The sequence below is a fragment of the Passer montanus genome, unplaced genomic scaffold (genome assembly GCF_014805655.1).
Source record: "Passer montanus isolate IOZ18808 unplaced genomic scaffold, ASM1480565v1 scaffold14, whole genome shotgun sequence".
NCBI lineage: Eukaryota > Metazoa > Chordata > Aves > Passeriformes > Passeridae > Passer > Passer montanus.
In genome coordinates, this window is record NW_024360941.1 from 6,620,906 (window position 1) to 6,636,028 (window position 15,123).

The 15,123-nt window shown below is 35.4% G+C and overlaps 1 protein-coding gene across 8 annotated transcripts in view; it reads left to right on the plus strand.

Annotated features, from left to right (window-relative positions):
* PALLD (palladin, cytoskeletal associated protein) overlaps positions 1 to 15,123 on the plus strand; it is a 190,202-nt gene that overhangs the window by 63,921 nt on the left and 111,158 nt on the right. For all 8 annotated transcript variants that reach the window (XM_039699942.1, XM_039699944.1, XM_039699941.1 and 5 more), the window contains 5 exons: positions 1,240 to 1,306; positions 1,888 to 1,993; positions 2,962 to 3,036; positions 5,544 to 5,685; positions 7,243 to 7,266. In XM_039699942.1, the coding sequence (XP_039555876.1) occupies positions 1,240 to 1,306; positions 1,888 to 1,993; positions 2,962 to 3,036; positions 5,544 to 5,685; positions 7,243 to 7,266 (414 nt within the window). The remainder of the gene's footprint in view (positions 1 to 1,239; positions 1,307 to 1,887; positions 1,994 to 2,961; positions 3,037 to 5,543; positions 5,686 to 7,242; positions 7,267 to 15,123) is intronic.

Consider the following 15,123-nt stretch of genomic DNA (forward strand, 5'->3'; position numbering starts at 1 on the left):
ACATACTGCTGTGTGACAGGAGCAACAGTAAAAAAATGAAACAGCTAAGTAGGGAGATGCTGTGAATAAAAGAATTAATTCTTTGACATCTGCCAGTCTTGCTATATGGAAGTCCTATTTTGAAGTTTTATAACATGTTACTTTGAAAGAGAGAGACTTGTACAAGTCATTGCGCTCATGCCCTGTCACTTTTAAAGGAAACAGGTTGCCACACAAGCACTGCTTTGTACATTAATAGACTTGATGACACTGATGCGTGATACTTTCTTTTGTGCAGCAGGCCCAGCCATGCAAGACCTGGTTGTTCTGTGTTCTTAAGAAATCCTTTCAAGTAGACCCACTTTGATGACTGGACATTTGCTTCTCTATTCTCATGTGTTCTATACTACTTATTGCTTTGGTTTTTTTTACAGCATAAACTTTGTAAATCAATAGGGTACTTGGGTATTTTAGTCCCAGCATTGTTTCATTGGAATCTGTCTATGCTATACTATGCATACTGATTATGAAGTGCTTATGGTTTGTATTAAACATACAGCTATCCACATATATGCACAAGTTCCTTGAGGAATAATATGTACTGCATAAATGTCTAGAATAAATGTGTGAAGTATCTGCTATTAGGAAAAATTAGGACAAAGGGAATAAATGCTTTCTTTTTTTTTTTCTTTAAATAAGCTCAGGGTATTGCCAAACACATACATTATATCAAGACTTCACTGGCAAGAAACAGCAGTACATAAATGTTATGTGTAGGTTAATGTAAATAGTCTGAAATGTGGACATCATGGGCAGCAAGTTTAGTCTGAAAATGTCTTGATATACTGAGTTGCTCTTACTTAAGATCGAAGATTTGTTATCTGTATAAGCCATATGTTTGGTTAAGCTTCAAATTTAAAATTTAAGTAAATAAAATTATACATTTCCCATAGAGCAATAGTACTCTGCTTTTTTTTTTGTTTTTTTTCTGCCTTGGCCATATTTGTTTCACTATGAAGGGAGTCAGCTAGGAGCCCAGGGAAAGCAGTGCGCAATTAAATTGGCATGGTTATGATTTCTGTAACTGTCTAAAGTACATAGTTACAATCTTTATCAGATAAAAAACTGCCAAACTTTGTTACAGAGGGTTCTCAATTCTTGAAGTGAGATTCAAAAGCATCATAGTTTTTCCTTTGGAAATTAAACATTAAATAAATCAATAAAAATATATGAGGTTATTGAAAAAACTTTCTTTTCCAGGTGCCAGTTCTACAGATTCAGAGAGTGAAAGTTTAATTTTCCAATTAAAATCTGGAGCTATGCCACAGTAAGTGTGTAAAGCGTTACCAATATTGTGTAAATGTTCTTCATAAGGGATACTGGAAAATCTTTGGTAGTTTTACAGACTGAATAAGCATCTGGGGTATACTTATGTATGCCTTGTCTTTTCTACTTCTCTCATGTGATATAAATGTGTAGTATAATAACTGTAAATTGGATTAATTTACTTGTTCTGTCAGAGAAGACTGGCCTTATTCTGACAACGTGTTTGTTAATATCAGCTTTTCATACTTGAAAGTAAGCTCAAGTTAGCCAAGTTTTCATTTATAGTCACCCAATCCAGTGCCTCCAAAGACATATGTAGAGGACTACAATTAAAGAATAAAATACATTTTAGTTTCATCTTAAATCAGTACTTTTTATTGTGCGTAGAAGTGCAAATTAGCCAGAGGTTGTGTTCTACTCAAGCTTCATTCATCCATCTTGATTTTCAGCAGTCATGTTGATCTTTTCAGTTGATAAGGTCAAATTTAAATATGTAGAAAGTACAAGGTGGCTTACGTATTAAAAACTAACACATTGTTATTTCAGATCCTATAAAGTGCTTCCTGGATTTTTATTTTTCAGGGCCCAAAAGAAAAGCACTTCTGTTTCCTTGACAATAGGATCTTCTACACCAAAATCAGGAGTGACCACAGCTGTAATTCAACCTATCTCTATGCCCAGTCAGCAGGTATTTTTAGACAACTTTTAAATTAGTAAGAGTATTTCAAATTTTCTTTGAAGATTTGCAGCATCTGAAAAACTCTATCATTTTGAGGAATTATATTGTTAAACTATAAACATGCATTACCATATTAAGAATGATAATTTTTAAAAATTAAGCATTTATCCACTGAATGGGATATAAAAATAAATATACATATGGATTCTTACACAATGTGTATCACAGCATTTAAGCAGCAGACAGATCTGGTGATGATGAAAATTACAGAGTTTATCACTTAATAGTGATTTGTTCTAGTCCTAAAAGAATGTACTACAAATGAATATTTTCTGCCAGCAATATATTTTAGCAAAAGTTTTAAATTTTGTTATTAAGTTTAATATTGTTGTCATTTCTTTGGGCCTTTTAGAGAAAAATAAATTTTACTATCTAGATGTTAAATATAGAAAATCATTGTTCATTCATATGTGCTAAGTCTTTAATGCCACTGTGGCTGACTTAGAGTTTACATGTAAATCATAAAATACAAACAAAATTAAAATCTCTATCATCCTGTACATGGTAAGTTCTTTTCCCTTCCTTGAGCCAACCTTGATAAGCTTTTAGGTACCTGAGTTTATTTATCACTGCATCAGTGAAGGTATGTAGTAACAGGAGAAGCAAAAATGCTTCACTGCAAAAGATTTACTTGAATCTATTAACAGAAGTCAAATTCTCAAAATACTTTCAGGCAAAGACAATCTGATACAAAATTCTCATTGGAAGTATATTCTGCCTTCAAAGCTTGCATTTTGATTTCAGAATATAAAAGATGTGAAATAGTGATGTCTTCCAAGAAATATGGTAGAAAGAGAACACCATAATAAGACTGCACATGTGGGAGTTTGCATTTTTGCATATATGCGGGGGCTGTATCATTGAAACTATTGGAAAGTATTCTTTCCATTTCACAGCATTCTTGCATTGCTTTGCAGGTTCAAAGCCCTACTTCATACCTGCACCATCTGGATGGACCCAAGCCTATCTATTCTGCACCTATTTTTACAAAGGTATGTTTTATCCATCATGATTTTTATCTCATACTCTTATAGTCCAAAAGAAAATATCAAAATTATGTGTCCTAATGCAGGAAGGCTTGGTCAAGTTCAAACTTTTCAGTATCAATGACTTCCTAAGAAAATACTTCTCCACTGCAACAGTGAAGTTGTTATGCATTCTACTAGTGGATATAAATGAATATTCTGTATGAATTTTTTTATGGCCAGGACTGCTCTCCATTGATAAATCTTTGTAAACTATAGCAAGGTAAGTACTGATTACTAATAATAGTCTTGACAAAATCTCATTCACAATAATTTACCTGCTGATAAGAACAAATAACACAGGCTTTTTAACTCTGATTTAGAAAAAAATTGTAACCACTCAAGTTGGAAAAGACCTTTAAGATCATCAAGCTCAACCATTAGCCCAGCACAACTAAGCCCACTGCTTATACATGCTGATGAGTGTCACATCTACATGGCTTTTAAATACCTCCATGGATGGCGTCTTTCCTGGGTAGCCATTACTTTGCAACTCTTTCTCTGAAAACAATTTTTCCAATATCCAATCTAAACCTCCCGTGTCACCCCTGAGGCCATTTCCTCTTGTCCAATTGCATGTTACTTGTAACAAGACGCCATCCCCCACTTCATTACAAATTCCCAGAGAGCAATTACATCCCCCCCAAAGCCTCTGTTTCTCACGACTGAACAGCCCCATTTCTCTCAGCTGCTCCTCGTAGGATTTGTGCTCTAAACCCTTTACTAACTTTGTTGCTCTTCTTTGGACATGCTCCAGCACCTCAGTGTTTTTCCTGAGGGGGCCAAAACTCAGCATGGGATTCAAGGTGCAGCCTCACCAGTGCTGAGCCAATCCTTTCTCCTGCTGATCATACTTTTTAGAATATAAGTTTCTATTCAGAAAATTCTACTCAGTATTTCTTAGGTAATTACTTAAGTCAATATTTATCTTCACCTTCATCCCAAATCAAACTTAAGAACCGGGAAACAAAAAGCAGCAAAGCAGCAAAAAGAAGGATGGCATGCTTCCCTATCTATAAAATACAGCTTCAACTGAAAATATTATTTCAGTGTGGCTCAAACAATTATTTCCATAGTAGTAATTATTATTTAATCACTACTTGCTGAAGCCAAAATGAAGTATTTTGGTTATTACTTCAGGAAAACATTTGATTAAAAATTAATATGGGCTGCAAATAGTTTTGCCTAGAGATAAGAGTAAGAGTAAGCCCTGCTCTCTATAGCTGTCTAGCTTGGCTCCAGCATATTCCTGTCTCATATCTAGAAAGGTGTGATTCTGTCCCTTATAATTCTGCACCCATACTGCAGGTGTCACAGGAGGGTGAATAACAGAGGTACGGGAGATTAGAGAATGTGGTTACTGCAAGGCTGGGAAGCAGGCAATTTCCAGGTACAAGTGGGAAAAAGGTGAAGTCCATCCCCCATCCAGAGACTACCAAAGCAATCAAAACTCTGCTGTTTCTTCCTGATGCTGATATCTCTTCTCCCTGAAATTCTTCACTAACTTGATAGGACATACAAAATCAAAAAAAGTAATTACACTAGAAACAAACCAGATATGAACAACAAAATATAAACTTAATCCAGCAGCTTGACATAAATTTCTCCCCATGCAAAGTTCAGGGAACAGCTCAAAGATTTTCAGGTTTCCATGTAACAAAATTCTTATGTATTTGATTAAATAGAGATCTGTGAATGTAAACTAGAATAACTCTGAGCTTAGACCTAATTTCAAGTGCTTTGCTGCACTAAGGTCTAAAACTTTGTCAATAAATTGCAAAAGAAATGAGACAGCCACTGCAGAGTAAAAAGGACTCCTTGATTTGTAATCTTAAGATAGATAACATAGGTAAAAATAGTGGCTATCACCTGTCAATTCTGTTACTTAAAATATTGTGTTTCCCTCTGGTTGCAGCACTTCATTAAAGATCTAGACTTTTCTGGAATTTTTTCACATATGTACAAGGATTTATTACAGCCAGAATACTGTCCCAGAAGCTATCCATACACTAGTTAATACATCCTAATCATATTGGTGTTGTCTAATTTTGCTTGGTTTGTTATATATTGCTCAGATGAAAAGCAGCTCCATCTTCTAGAGCTGGACCCAAAAGCATCTCAGCTACTCTCTCAGGATAAAGTCAATCAATGTGTAGTTAGTTCCAGAATTTTCATTTCAGTTTGTGGAAGAACAAAAACAGAGAGCTCAAACTGCAGTGATCTGCTTGTGTTAATTTGAGGAGTTAAATACTTCTGCATTTTTCCAATCTTTGGTCTTTTTAAGAATGTATTTGTAAATACATTATATTCAATAATTTTAACGATATAGATATGTTAAATTCAATCAGAATGAAAGAAAATGTCTATTGCAAAAATGTAATGACAATAAAGCTTAATTACAAAGGGAAGAAAAGACTATTTTTAAGAGTGTAAAGTGCTTCTGATTTATTTTAATTTTGATGTTTATATTTCAGGAGCTACAAAATGCCACAGCATCTGAAGGACAAGTCGTAGTATTGGAATGCAGGATCAGAGGACACCCTCCCATTCATGTTAAGTGGTTTCGACAGGGCATTGAAATTCAAGATTCTCCAGACTTCAGAATTCTCCAAAAAAGTAAGGCAATGTCATGGTTTAACTTCAGCCAGCAGTTGAGGACCACACAGATCCTCATTCACTCTCCCCCAGTGTGCTGGGGAAGTGAATTGGAAAAGTAAGAGTGAGAGAACTCATGGGTTGAGGTACAGTTTAATAGGGAAAGCAAGTCTCAGAAGCAAAGCAAAACAAGGAATTTTTTCACCCCTTCCCATGGGCAAACAGGTGTTTAGCCATTCTGAGGAAAGAAAAGTTTCTGTAAGTTGCTTGGGAAGACAAGTGCCCTAACTCTGAATGTTACCCCTTTCTCCTTCTTCACCCAGATCTATATGGTGAGCATGATGTCGTATCGTTTGGAATATCACCTTGATCACTGCATTTTGTTTGTCCTGGCTGTGTTCCCTCCCAGTTCTTTGTGCATCCTCAGCCTCCTCACAAGCAGCAGAACAGGCCTTTATAAAAAAAGTCTCTGTATTACCAACACTGTTTTAAGCACAGATCTTAAACATGGCCCAATACCAGCTACTGTGAAGAAAATTAACTCTATCCCACTTAAACCCAGAACATTTTCCACTCCCTTATTCCCATACCATTTATGTCATGCTCAGGTCCCATACTAGCCAAGAGATCCTCATGAACCACCACTTCTCATCCTTTGGTCTAGTACACAGATATCATTCCCTTAGTCTATGCATCATCCCTGTAAAATGTCACAAAACCTTCTTGGAGTTCAGTTAGTCCATATCTTTGGGCTCCATCTGTTATGATGGTACTCAGGACAGGAGAGGTGGTGTGTTGCATGGACTTACTGAGCACCAAAGCCAGCCCAGGCCAGGTCATCACTGCCCTTGCGCTGCTTCATGTGAGGGCTTCTCCTCAATTGTTTCACATTGTTCCTGGTACAGTAATTCGTGTAACATGCAACTCAAATCACAGGTTACAAGAATTTAAAGATATTACCATTACAATCTTCACCCATGGTCCCACTGGACCCTAGCACTGGGTTTAACATTGCAATTAACTCCTCTCCTTGTTTCTAGCCTGGCTAGCAACAAGAGGTTCTGGCTTTCTTCACCTCAGTCAATTCCAGATGTACTGAACACCACTCCAAGTGAAAGCCAACTTGGCCTGCACTCTGCTGCCAAAGAGACTGAGGAAAAACACATTAGGGGTGCCAGTTGTGGCATCCCATTTGGCTGCCTTTGACTCCAGTTTATCTTGAAGTTCTAGCACATCTGGCACAGCTGCACTCAGCCGAAACCAGCTAAGGCAATAATATGAAGTGGCTGCTTTTAATACAGGATGGAAAAAGGAATGTATCATGAAATTAGTCTGTCAGGATTCAGTTTTGGACAGAGTCCTTTCCTCTTCCCATTTCAGTGCTAATGGCTAGAAGTAATAACTGAACTGCTTCTACTGACAAACAATTTAAATATTGTTGATTTTGTAATGTCTGCACAGGTTCTCTACTTATTTACAATATTTCAGTATATGTTCATTCAGTACATTGATATTTATTAATATAAACTCTAATAAATTTTTCTTGTTTGTTTTCCTTCCTTATGATGTGATATGCAGAGCCACGATCTGCCACTGAACCTGGTAAGAATCATATGAAAAAATAATCTCTTGATTCACTAGCTCTTTGAGTTTGTACTGAAGCCATAAATAGAAAAGTGTTTCTGCTGAACATTGGTAAACTGAAACCCCCTTAAAGACAATGCTGCTTTATCACACCTCCCATACTGTACTCTGTCCTTTACATCAATTCCTTTATTAGTTAAACAGTAAATTCCATTTAGACCAGCAAGGGGAGTAAATGGTTTGCTTGCTACTGAGGGAAAAAGGACAAGTCCCACAAAATTCCATTACCCAAATGGTGCTCATAAGAATTACATAATACCTAACCACTAAGTGCTAGTTTTACCAATCCAGCTTGGCAGATGTGATGTGTCTTAAACATAAGTAAAACCTGATCCTAAAAAAAAGAAAAAAGAAAAAAAAAAGAAAAATAAAAAGGCACTGACTCAATTTTTCTAGCCTATTCACAAGATTAAAGTCCTAGATTTCAGCAAGTAAAAGGTGTTCTTCCAACTGCAGGTTTTATCTGCTTAATTTTCCCATTATACATCAATATATACTGGGAGAGATTCTAGAATAGTAAGTGGATGCTAAAAGACTGAGAATAATCTTTGATGTTTCTAAGTCTAACACTTAGAAGAGAGCACAGCAATACAGTCTGAACTTTGCTTTAAGAGAGAGGCTAGTTGTGCTTGAATATTCTTGAATTTGGAGAGAGTGTTAATGACACTCTCTCCAAAACTTTTCTATCTCAGATCTGAGTATTACCAAAGAGTGTCTCTGAAGGATGCTAGAAGTGGGGGGATGCTTTAACTCTGAGGGGTTGAATTGACAGGCAGGACAGACCTAGCAGCTGAGAGATGTTTGTAAAGTATCACTGTGACTATGAGGGTACAGGCTAGGAAAAATGCAGCTTTCCTTTAATTTCCATGGAAATGAGAGGAAAGAAAGAGGAAAAATCTTTTCTTTGTCAGCTATTCACTAATTTTTTTGCTACTTCACAAAATTTTTATATATCTATTTTACTTCATGTCCATTATACATATATAGATTGCATACACACGCAGGTGTTCATGCTCTATCCTAACAGTTAATACTATTAATCATGGTGTGCAACGTCATCAGCTCCAGTATCAGCTGATGCCCTGAATACATGTGACTGAATGATTTGATTTGTGGAGGCTGGAAATGTGAGCCATATGAAGGAAAGAAGAGTATTGGAAAACCAAATTAACCTCTAATGAGGAATTAAAACATGTCAAAGTGCTAGCAATAGGCTATTAGTGTTTTATAGTCATAACACAAACTTTAGTCATAACACAAAATAAATAAAAGATAATAAATTTGTGTGGAAATTAGTTTAATTCTAGATCTTTCTTAGAACATTTTCCTGTAATACATAATACAGAATAAGTCTCCAGTTTAGCTGTTTTCTTGATATCTTAAAAATAAAAAAACAATCTGATCAATAGGTTGACATTTTTCCCCTTCTCAGAGGAACATTTCTCCTAGCACTTAGTGTCAAAGTAGCAAAATCTTTTCTAGATTTAATCTACCAACATTATCAGAATCATACCTGGTATATCTGGCTCATTCTTACTAGGAGCTTCTTTCCTACAAAATCACTTGAACTGTGTTCAATTTGTCCTTTAAAATGATAGATAGTATCTGAAAGGAGTGAAATTTTTCACAAAAGTTTCTAAGAAATACAAATTTGCCAACCTATCTTAGAGTTTTTAATATCCAGTTTAACACTCTTCTGTCAAAACTCATAGTCATGAAAGTTCGTTTAGTTTTGGTAATTTTTTTTTACCCTTTCACCCTCTTTAATAAACCTATTGTGTATAATGCTAGATGAACTAAATATTTTAGAGTAGGAATGCAGCATCATCTAGTAGAAAGGAGAAGCACTTTTTTTCTAGAAAGAAAAGGGTTGTTTGTGCGATAATTGAGTGCTAGAAGATTTTTTTTCATAAACAACTAATTTTCATATTGTTAGTTGCAAGGTTTGTATAGCCTTTCTGACAATTATTGCTATGGAAGACGTAAGAATGTTATTAGTTCATGTATATGTATTAGTTCATGAAATTATCCACTTGCTTTCATAACTGCTGCCTGAAATAGGAAACAGAAAGTGAGATTCTGAGTCCAAAGAGATCATCACTTTGCCCTCCCTCTCACGTACCTGCGCTATCATGTTGAAAGTGCTGAACATTCTCCTTCCCATTTCCGGGTAGCTTGCAGACCCGGAGAAGAGATACCTGAAGTCTTCTAAAGGGTACTAGGGAATGAATTCTTATATGAAAGTTGCATGTCTTCAGTCTTCTCAAGTAGAGAAAAGTTATTTAATGTCGAGGTATCTCATGCCATTCTTAAGGGAGCTGGCAAGACAAAAATAGGAAGACATCTCAAAACAATTTTAGTATCTGTATTGTTGCATCTTTATAGACATAACAGTAGTGAATGCTTGATGCAGTCTGGCTGGTTTGTTGGTGGATTGTTTCTTTTTTCATGCTTGTAATTATGTTGCAATATATATTTATGAGCGCCTTCCCATGCTTTCATTCTGTGAAAGAATTTCAGTTTGGTATTTTGTTCTCCCTGGAATCATTGAGCTAAATACTATACTATCCCTTAAGATTTGTGCACTTATCTTTTCCTACTAAGCCCTATTAAGTAATGTAGTATCTTAAATAGTGCAGTGTCTTACACACTACAGAAATTAATGACAGTACACTTACTGGCTTATTTGCCTAGGAATTGACACAATTTGTGCGTGCAAAGGGAACGTAAATAAAGTTTGGGCACAATGTAAATATTTCCTTTTGGCATAAATAATGAGCAATGTTTTGTATATTAATGGTACTACTGGTAATATGTAACACTGGCTTTTACAATGTCATGAAAATCTTAAAATTTGTACAACAGGAACATGGATACGGTTATCAGAAATGTAATAGATGCAGCACTGGTTTGTGATGTAATGCAAACTCTTAGAAGCCAGACTAAACAATGCCTTCAGAGGAAATTTTTCATGAGCAAATACATAACTGCTATTCAATGCAGATGGTTAATACATATGCAAGATTGACATGGAAATACACATATTCTAGATAAGTATTCAGAATTTTGAAAGATGGACATGCTTTCTAAAAATTTTTCAAAGTGTAAAACATCCATGGAATTTTGCATAAATTGTAGCAAGTTGTAGTGTGACTTTAATTGCTGGTTGTCAACCAAAATCCAACCATCAATAAACACTATAGCACTCAATAACATTGGTTGTCCTTTGATAGGTCAGTACTAATGATTTAAAGGAAAAATAGTCAATGAACTCACACAGGTAAGAAATTAGGAAGCAAAGGAGTTTTTTTGGCTACTTTTTTTTGTTATACTCTATCTACTCTAATGTGTTTTGCACTCCTTTTTCTGTCTAGACAGAAATCAGTTTGCATTGCAAATCCCTCCAGACTGCTTTGTGAATTAATAGCTAGTCAGATTACTCAAAGCCAACATCACAGTTTGTCAAATTACCTGTTCTGTACTTCTTTCTTGGACATTTTGACTTTATACTGATTGAATCCTTCAAAAACAGGCTGCCTGAGAATGAAAAATCCCATGGAATCACTTGCCAGCTGTTGATATTTTGACCATTACTCAGCTGTCTGGAGACAGCCACAAACTGTATTGAATTACATTAGAACGATTGTCTAACAGCATGTAAGAAAACTGTATGAAGTAATTTTGCTTAAATTGCCAGGGAATTGCCACATATACCTTTTTTTTCCTAAGTACAATACTGTGTATGTTCACAAAACACATCTCAAAAGATAGTCATCACTTCTCTTGGATTGTGCTTTCTTGTTTCCTGTTTTACTGTATTCCAGAGTCTCCACTCTAGTTAGTAACTCCTTTAGAATTTCCTCCCTATTTCTACATAATGTTTGAAACTGAAAATACATGGCAAATGTTACAGAAATCCTTACTGCTTCCCTGCACCAAGAAAATCACCTTTCTGGTAGCTGATGAAATTCAAAACATAGAAACTTTGGTAGGTTAACATGTATGCCAGATCCTTGCACTCTTTAGTGAAAATAAGAGAATTATGACTAAGGATCTGTATTCTTATTTCACTGCTGAGAAGCAAACAAGGGCTTGGAGAGAGTAATCTTCTATAAGCCGTATCTCAAGTCAGATTAAGAAAAAAACTGAAAATAGGCTAAAATTCCCCTTCATTTAAGGTGGTCTCATCAATTTACATATTATCACTTGTCAGTTAAATTTTCAATTGTACTCCGTGCTCCCAAGATACCTACAGAATTCTGCCCCTGTCAGTGACCTCATCTTAAGTCTGACTGTTACAACTATCCTTGCTTGTTGATGCTTCCCAATTCAAAGTAAACAACTGATCTGATTTGTACTATGTGAGGATTAATTTCTCCTCAAACTTGAACAATGCTTTGGGGGCTAAGGTTTTTGCTGCCATAGCAGTGTTCCCATTTATTGTACCCAATCTGGCTAGATAGCAGATGTCTTGGTTATTGATTACATATTGTGTAACCTAGACTCTCCACCCTAAAACTGCATTTTATTGCTCACAATCACATTTGCTGTTGTTCAGTTTTCTTACCAGTCTTTTTTAAGTGCTGATTGAGATGTCTTCAAACATAGTAAGTCTTGTGCATCTCCTCAAAATTTTACTGTTCATTCCTTGAGTAACATAAAGCCTGTTAAATTAGCCAGAACAGCTGTCTGACTGGATAAAGGTATATACGATAGTGATAATCAGAAACAGACAAATTGAATAAATTTTTTGTTACATTATTGCAAGCTAAGGCATCTACAGCTCTGCTATACTACCATTTATTACACTACTCTGCACATTCTTCTCTATTTTCACTCTTTTCTATCTTCTTTATATAAAAAATGCACAGATACCTAGATGAGAAGTAACCTGATGGGCCTATTGCTTTTAGTTTAGCTGGAATTAAACACTTGTGGAACATAAGAGAGAATAGGACACAAGCTGGCAATCTATTTTGTTGGATTTTTACCAGGAAACCACAACTGTGACTTCCCACTGTCCCTGTGTATCAGAAAACTTACGGCTTTGAACCTACAGCTCTGGAAATTTCTCTGTTCATTGCACAGGAATGAACAGCTACCAGCAAGGGACTGTACTTATTTCCCCAGCTCTGTGTGTGTGTTACAGTGGAGGAAGCTAATGGTCACATTCGGAGATGAAGTTGCAGATATAAGAATTGCTCTACCTTTAATGTATTACAGAGAAACATTCTGAAGTAAACACACTGCCAGTAATAAAATTTGTTAAAATGCAATAGTTTTCTCTCTTACCAAAGTTTATTCTTCCTAATGGACTCATAAGCCATAAAGGGAAAGAATTGCTGTGTAAAATGTAATCGTTCTTTCTAAATAACTTACAAAACAGTCAAGTACTTGCATGCCTAAGCATTTTACATGTTTCAGTGAACAAAATGCTTTTGTATTCATTTAGTCAAGTGTTAAATATGTTTTAAGGCCCTGAGAACAGCATTTCAGTGCTGCTTTCTGGAACACATTTCTGTGATGAAGTTATTTGTCAGCTGATGAACGCCAGGAAGTAGAACAGACATTATTTCCCTCAAATCTTCTGATTCTGCTTAGCGCAGTACCAGAAAGTAAAATAATTGCATAAGTCAGGATGTAAAGGTAGAAAAATATCCAGAACACTGAGTATATCCAGAGTGTGTTACGGAAATCTTGAAAGAACCTTTCTTTTGCCAAATTAGTGTTTCATTTCTATGTGTTCCACAGTAGTAAGCCTTTTAGCAAGGGGTGAGTGATTCTTGGCTTGGAGAAGGAAAATCAATAAAGATATCAATGTGTTGTTCACATGTGCTTTTTGCCCATGATGCCTTTTGATTTATTCTTAGGATTTCCATGTTTTCAGTTTAGCCAGTTTTCTTATGATTGATCACAAATGTGTTGCAGTTTGTTTGTCTGGTTGAAAAAACTAAATTTTAATCTCTGATTATTTTCATCATTAATTTACTTTGAATTTTTTTACAAAGATCTATATCTAGATCTAGATCTAAATCTATGGTAGATATATGCAATCTACCATATATAATTTTAAAACATACCTCGTCAGCAAGCAAAGCACATCATTCTACAATTCATTAGAATTCTTTTGTCACTGAAGAGTGAAGATTGGCTCTTCTCATGTGATCATTTTACACACTTAAAATCTGGAAGAATGTTATGCATTAATTAGCTCTGCTGTTTAAAAAATAAGACTTCTGCTGGTTGCTGTGTTTTATATTGCCTTTGACCTCATTCAGAGAGCAATTCTCAGCCTGGTGGAGTGATCTTCTTTTGCAGTCCTGAAAGACCCAGCTTTCAGCATTCTGTTAAATGAACAGGAAATTCGAATGCTGCCTGTATAAGATTACATCCCCAGGGTCAGTTCAGTCCAGGAATACGCACGTGTGGTTAACAATACAGCTTCAACTGCTTATGACACACCAAGGCTCTAAAAAAAGCTGATCTCAGTAGTTCAAAAACTAGCTTGTGTTACCCATTACTTTCCTGATAAGACCTTTCATGAGTCATTAATCTTCATCTGTGTTAGATAAGATCCAACGTGCTACAGTGTTACCAGACATGACTCTAGCAGCTACACAGAATGACTGGTTTGCGATGCCAAAAATAAAGGCATGTTCTGCTGTCTGAAAACCAACTCTGAGCCAAACATTTAGTCAGTCATTCATTTTTAGCCCATTTCCAGTACAGGAAGCTTTTGGATACATTGTCATTTATAATTGGAAAAAATTAGTAACTTTTTTGTTAACTGTCTAAATGAGACAGTGGTCTGTCATTCCACAGGGGAAAAAAACAACCACTATTTGAAAATGTTTTCCTATTTGAGCTATGAGAAGTGAAGCTGACCTTACTGAACCTCTTCTACAGAATAATTTTCATATGGAAGTTATTAGATTCTAAAGTACTTTTCCTCATTTTACAGTATGCTTTTATTAACTGATTTTGTGATAATATATGGGATTGTGTCTAAGTATCCAAATTGCAAAATGCATTTTTCTCTTTTTTTTTTCTTTTAATCAAACTGAACATTATAAAACTTCTCTGCTTTGGTTTTGAGACTAAACAGTCAGCATAAACAAAATAAACTCTGAATTAATTAAGGAGACCTGCAATGTAGCATAATGGAACATTGTCCAGGTATAAAATTTTATGTGTATGTTGTGTAAATAGTAGGATTATTTAAATTATCTGTACTGTGACATCTTTTTAAAAAGTACCATTGCAAGTAGAAATAAAACAAAGTGACTTCTTCGAAGAAACTGGAAAAATATGCCTAAATAGTTGTGAGCTTATTATAAATGGATAAAACTGATTTTGTAAAAGTCACTGTAAGACCCAACCTAATATACTTCACACGAATTTTCTGACAGAAATCCTAGTATAATCAAAGCATATACCATGGCTTATCCAAGTAGAATGAACAAATTTAAAACAGCTACAGAATATGTCTGTCACAGCATTCTGAAGAGGTTTTGGGGACACTGTTTTTTATTATATTTTTAATGTATCCATTCTTACTGCTGTGCAGACAAAGACAGAAATTATTTTCCCAAACTCTGCATAAGAGGAATATTTATGCATCTGGAGTTGTTAATTCTGATTAGTATGCACAGGAAAGTTAATTGGAAGTGGTGATAAAATGTTTTCTAGTTTTTCTAGAAATGGGATTTGATCTGAATGTTCCATTAAATACAGAAAAAAACTCAAAGAAAGAATTGTGTGACATTTGTACTGATGGTGTACAAAGAGCTTGCAAAGGTAATTGTTTCTGGAAAC